The 6,000-nt window shown below is 42.1% G+C and overlaps 2 protein-coding genes across 3 annotated transcripts; one reads left to right on the top strand and one right to left on the bottom strand.

The window, feature by feature from the left end:
* Positions 1-2,412, top strand: si:ch211-57n23.1 (uncharacterized). 2 transcript variants are annotated; one of them, XM_061092626.1, is made up of 3 exons: positions 1-263; positions 1,059-1,613; positions 1,936-2,412. In XM_061092626.1, the coding sequence occupies exons 2-3, from the start codon at positions 1,066-1,068 to the stop codon at positions 2,075-2,077; spliced, it is 690 nt and encodes a 229-aa protein (XP_060948609.1). In that variant the 5' UTR covers positions 1-263; positions 1,059-1,065; the 3' UTR covers positions 2,078-2,412. The 2 variants fall into 2 exon arrangements, with proteins under 2 accessions (XP_060948609.1, XP_060948607.1); XM_061092624.1 differs by having other exon boundaries at positions 1,056-1,613.
* chrac1 (chromatin accessibility complex subunit 1) lies at positions 2,404-4,871 on the bottom strand. Its single transcript, XM_061092627.1, has 3 exons — positions 4,676-4,871; positions 4,414-4,540; positions 2,404-3,434 (listed from the first exon to the last, which is right to left on the bottom strand). The coding sequence occupies exons 1-3, from the start codon at positions 4,817-4,819 to the stop codon at positions 3,355-3,357; spliced, it is 351 nt and encodes a 116-aa protein (XP_060948610.1). The 5' UTR covers positions 4,820-4,871; the 3' UTR covers positions 2,404-3,354.
* Between the last annotated feature and the right edge of the window lie 1,129 nt (positions 4,872-6,000).

The raw sequence follows: 6,000 nt of genomic DNA, 5'->3' as shown, positions 1-6,000 counted from the left end.
GATTCAACACTTTAACATGGAAGGAAGTGCACAGGATCTCTCTGGTCCACATTTTAATCCACGTGTGCAAACACTGACTCTTACCAGCAATGAAATGCAATTCCCTTCATTTCCTGCGCAGACTGAGGTTAAGTCATTGCTCTGACTCTGTTTCCCATCGCATGTTACGGGCGGAATTTTCCGACCAACCTCATCAGGAACCAGAGGAGCGTCGCTCGACTCACAGGCTGCTGCTGCTCCGACGCTGGAGTTTTATTTGCAAGGTAAAACAAAATCACCTACGTTCACCAGACAGGAGTGAGATTAATATATTATTGTCATGAACGTGCTGTTTTTATTGGGGCTTAGTATTTGGATTAGAAATTGTTGTGCTCCGGTGTTTTTCCAAACTTTCTGCGCCTGAAAACGGTTGTGAAGCTCAAGAAATGAAAGTAAAACTTCCTGTAAAGACAAATCATGGAAACAATGACATCAGAAATATCGTACAAACTTTTAGAGATGTATATATGGGTACATCTTACCGAAATATGAGGCAGAAATATCCGCTGCAATTACCAGTTTACGTTGTTGTTGTTTTTTAATATATTTGAAGGGAAAATAACATCTTTTCTGTGCTGATTCAGTTTGATGCCAGGGACCAGTCTCGTGTGTATTATAACAAATAAATATACTATAATAATATGCATAAATAATACATATTGCACATATACAATATATATAATAATATGCATAATATTATATAAGTAACCAATTAAAATGTTACCTTCTCTGACGTGCATGACACAATAGTGTTGTTGTTCATATATTTAGGTGACTAAAAAAGATATACTTTTTGCTTAAGAACATGTGAAAATGCAGTGGCCATTGTTTTGTTTCTGTAAAATGAGCGAGGAGATTTGCTCTGTGCGTGAAACAATAGGTTTATAACAGGAAAATACCTCACTGGAAAAACTGTTCAGTGGATAAGGTCTTGACATTTTGGCAACGAATGGCTTTTCCATTATGTGCAAATGTGTTTCCTTAAAGTTTAACCGCATCAATACTTCATGTTTCAGCAGTTCAGAGATGCTCCAGGAGGCAGTGAGCAGGGCTGTGCTCTGCCTGTCCTGCTGCCTACTGTTGGGGGTCTGCCTCCCATCAGAGGCTGCAGGACCAGCAGGTGCCCCTCCTAAGATCCCCCCTGAGGAAGAGTCTGGGGAATCATACATGGAGGACTTGGAGTGGGGCTCTGGATCATCTCTCCTGCAGCTGCTTCACAGCTTCCCAGCTGACAGCCCCTTCATAACAGAGACCCCCGGGAATCCGATGAACTGCAGCCAGCGCTTCTGGTTGCCACCGTCCTCTCCAGTGTGCTGGGAAAACGTAGCCGGACCGGAGGAGTTTGCCAAGTCCCGTCTGCAGATTCTGCAGAACAGGGCCTCCCTGCAGGCCGTGTCCACCTCCAGCGGCCTGGAGGAGGGAGGCTTCTCCTATGACCATCAAGCCAGAGAGGAGGTGCAGGGGGTGCACTCAGACTACCTGAGTGTGGCAGAAACTATGCAGACCATGGAGAAGGTGTTTGTGTCTCTGGAGGAGAAGAGGAAGGAGGGGAAGGAGCAGGGGGTCCTTACAAAGTAAGATACATCAAACAATGAACCATTTACCCATCAGGTCTGTGCTTTGGATAAATATAAGGGAATCTCAAAAACAGTTTCCTGTAAATGTGTAAAAGTTCTGTAAAGTCCTACAAAATGATTGTGTTTGTTGGTATTATAACGTTTTTCATGAATTACATTTAAATTTATCTAAAAGCATACATGAAATTACACCATTTTACATGCAGTTAAAAAAACACTGTCTGTAGAACCTAAGTATTGTGAAGTTAATTTTGAAATCATGCAAAGCTGTGTGCATGACAGATCTCAGTTATTTGCTTGTGGTCGTCATCTCTTGCAGCATGAGGGAGCACCTGTCCAACACCAGAGACACCATGGATGTGAGAGAGCACATGGCGAACCACCTGGAGCAGCAGTTCTCTACGTTAGAGGAGACTCTGCTCAACATGCAGCTGAGACTCAACAAACTCATCCGACAGTGACGACTTCACAGACCTGCCGCCTCTTTTTCTACCTTCGTCTGAACTGAATTTATAATTAAATGTTTTGAACAACGATGTAGCAAAGGCATGCCCTCTCAGGAATATGTATGTCTGTCGTATGATTACAAAACACACATAATATGCACTTGACGATGTCATTTATTAACAAAAGTCAAAAGTGGAACCTTTAACTGGACCTGGAATTTGCTGGGGATCATCTGGGAGTTTTAATGAAATCCAATTTCTATATGTTCAGTTTGTAATCACGATCCATGAGCTTTCATTGCCACATTAATGGGCTGTAATAAAACCACATGACACAAGGGTAAAACTTATTCAACTTGCTTTATTTTATTATCAAATCTAAACACTTTTGTAAAAGGAGGAAATGCCTGTTACACACCACCAGTGAGGCTGAGGGTGAATTTTCATTTGGAAAGACGCAGCTTTTTCAGCTGTTCTGTAGTGACGCTACAAAATAGAGGGATTTATGGTCTCTGGAATCACAACTCAAGGGTTAGCGTTAGGAAAATATATATATTTAAAATGATAGTATCGTGCATAATGTTCACATCAGTACATTTCACTTGGAAACCAGTGTTAGACAGCATCTCGAAAATAACCTGCTTATATTGTATTATTTTAGAGGCAATTAAAACTCTGCTGAGACAATTATGTGGAGTTAACTCTTGCTATGTTTTCCGTGAATGGGGGGGGGCTCTGCAATATGGGGTAAAAAACTATTCACCCTTCCTGATAGTTTTGCATGCAAATCACTGGGACCATTAAATCTTCAGTATGTCTGATTGATTACAGGCCACATGCAAAATCACTTCTTGCTCCAGATCTACCGCTCATCACTAATGAGCATTACCAGTACTTCTACATTAGCAGTACTTTTAACAGCACTCTCTATAGAGGTAATCAGCTCTGCAGGAAAGTTAAGGGATGGTTGCATTAAGACTCGTCTAAGGCTGCCTGGTTCTGGGCAGAAATACACATTCACCTTGCTGGCATCCATTTTTTTACTCATAGATATACAGTACAGCTTCTAGTTTCCTCTAAGACTCTTTGATTGTTGTGTTCAGCCCTGTGTGGCTTTACTTTCAGATCCACATCTACTAACTTTTCCCACAAAGCCCGACAACTGAACTCTGTCAATGCATTGAAAAAGCACTGATAGAGTTCAGGGTGCCTCTCCTGCCCGTCACTTCAGTGAGAGGCAGGACTTGTTCATCTGATCCATCCGAACGTGACATGCATCCAGTGTACTTGGTTTAAAAGTCAGCATCCTCTTCTTGAAAATCCTCCAAAGATCTGAGGTAATCTCGAGCCAAGATCTTCTTAGGCAGGATATCTGTGGATTAAAAAGACTGTTAAACTCATGACTGTTTGACAACTTGGACGAACAATATCCTGCCTGTTAATGGGAGAGGGAACAGACATTTGGCTCATTTCATCTGTCGGAAATTATCCACGTCCCACTGATTCCATGGTTGATGTGTAGTTGCTGAAGTAGAATTAGAAAGCTAAGGTAAACCCTGCTTAGAGAGATACTAGGTCTGATCTCCAGGAATCAATGAGTGGCGACAGCAGAGCTTTATTTAGCTTTCATGACAGATCGATCAAAGGAATAACCACAAGCTTTCATCAGGTGACTCAACACCTACAACAACAACAGCAACAACATCAAAAACTCATGGAGGATGTAATGTTGAGTTTGTGTTGAAACTACGTCATTTGGTGTCAAATCATCACACTTGTGTATCAGATATGAATGAAGGGAGACATGGGCTAACCAAGTTTGAACCTTTTATGAGGGACTCAGTGATTTTAACTGATCATATCTCCTTAAATATAGGTCACAGAGAAATTGTTCTTATGTCGTTTTAGAGCTCTTTTCGAGGCCCCTTACTAATCGTAACATTACGCTATCCCTGACACAAAACCTGTCAGCATTATGAGTGAACATATAGCAAAAAGATACAACAGTATCATTTCAAAGTTAGTTCATAATGTCATCAAGACCTCAAGGAAGTTTGGTCAGAAGAGTGGATATGGAAAAACAAAACACTCATTCATTGGCAAAACCATTTGAATGAGGGATCAACAAAACATTCATAAGAGAGAAAACCTGTACATGCACAGTTCAAGCACATTGTTTTAGAGCCCTGCTACATTAAGCACGTTTTATAGGATGTTGTTAGATGTTACAATGAGAACTGTTTCTAATATTCACTCAGTAATCAAAGACCGTCACTGATATAAACTCACAGGGGTTCCAGGTTACACTCATGTCTCAGTGTTCCAGGGTCAGATCTGCAGCTGCATCTCACCTGTGAGAAAGTTTAAAGTCTCGGTCTCCTCCGCGGTGTCAGCCAGGTCGCTGTAGGACAACGAGTTGGTTTCCTTCCCAGATCCGTTGTTGAACGATGAGACCGCCAGATGCTGCACAAACAGCTCCTACACACACAACAACAACACAACACGTCAGCAGAGGAGAGACTCACAACGAGCTGCTACTGGAGCTCAAAGAGAAGCTAGCGATGCTAACCCCTGCTAGCAGCAGCAGGTGGCTGATCGGAGCTAGCAGTTTACCGTGGCCTTGGTGGTGAGGAGCAGAGCCTCCTGGTTGATGCTGGACACATCCGGGGAGCTCTTCATGATCAGCCTCACCCTGGAGATGGGGAGGGACATGGTCTTTTTGTTGCTGGACGCGAGGTCGTCTTTATTTTGAGACATTTTCACGAGGACGCGGCGCCGCACAGCCGGGGGTGTTGCAGTTTCACTCGGGATTATGCTGTCTTTATTCCAGATGTTGGTGGTTGGTCGCAGATTCGTCACTGTCACAAAGCGCCTTTGAGAGTGTCATTGTTGCTCCCTTCATCTCTATCAGACATCGTCTCATGAAGGTGTCGTTGAAAAAAACATCTGCCTGAAATCTGTGAGGCCAAGGGCCTACGAGTCTATGAGTCTTCTATGTCATCAAAGGAACCTTCTCCTGAATGAAGAAAGAATAAGCTATAAATTATTATAGCAAATAAATTTCAAAGCCATGCATGAAATAACACAGGAAATGAATATGGGTCATGTTTTTAATCCACGTTGTGCATTAAACAGGTTTGCATAGCTCGTGTATCAAAGGGTTAAAGTTTGGAAGAGCATTTCCTATTCTACACTGAACATGGTCTTGCCATCATAAGGAGTCATCAGGCTGCTTTGCCATTTCGTTCTGAATCTCGTTCAAGTTTTTTATACTATATTAATTTTTTTACCAATATGATTGAAATTGTTGTCTAAACGTGATGTTGATACGGACACATTACAATAACAAGAGATTGGTTTCTGTTTGATTTTTATTTCAAAGACACCTTCAGTAGATCACTGCACTTCACACAAAATGACGAATCTGCGACCGAGTCTGCAACCGACCGACAACATCTGGAATAAAGACAACAAATCACCAGTTGCCATGATTCCCCAGTTAAACTGGAACACCGGAACTTCAACTATTGTTTTGAATACAGACGCGTTTATTCTTCCCCTTCAGTCTCATGTTCAGTCTAACGGTAAACGGTGTTGACAGCTGCTGTCAATGTGGATTACTGCCCCCTGCTGGACCGGAGGCGCTTCAATCTGAAAATCGTTTTGCTTTTATTTTTTAAGATATCATCAAACTTCCTTTTGTGACAAAAATAAATCTTTAATAAGTTCAGGTTGAACGTTCGATAGGTATATTTGGTTTTATTACATGTGTAGCGGACCACAACGTTTTATTCTATTTTTGTTTCCTCTTCATATTGTGTTCTTCTATGTCAAAATAATCCGCGGTGTCCTCCTGCCCAGCGGCGGCGCTCGACTTCGCACATCCGCAGCGCCGAAGAAGAGCGGACGACACAGGCCAGCGCACAAGAAGAAGAATC

This window comes from Limanda limanda, chromosome 19 (genome assembly GCF_963576545.1).
Source record: "Limanda limanda chromosome 19, fLimLim1.1, whole genome shotgun sequence".
Taxonomy (NCBI): Eukaryota; Metazoa; Chordata; class Actinopteri; order Pleuronectiformes; family Pleuronectidae; genus Limanda; species Limanda limanda.
Note: the sequence above shows the minus strand (reverse complement) of the source record. Positions and strands in the feature narration are given on the sequence as shown.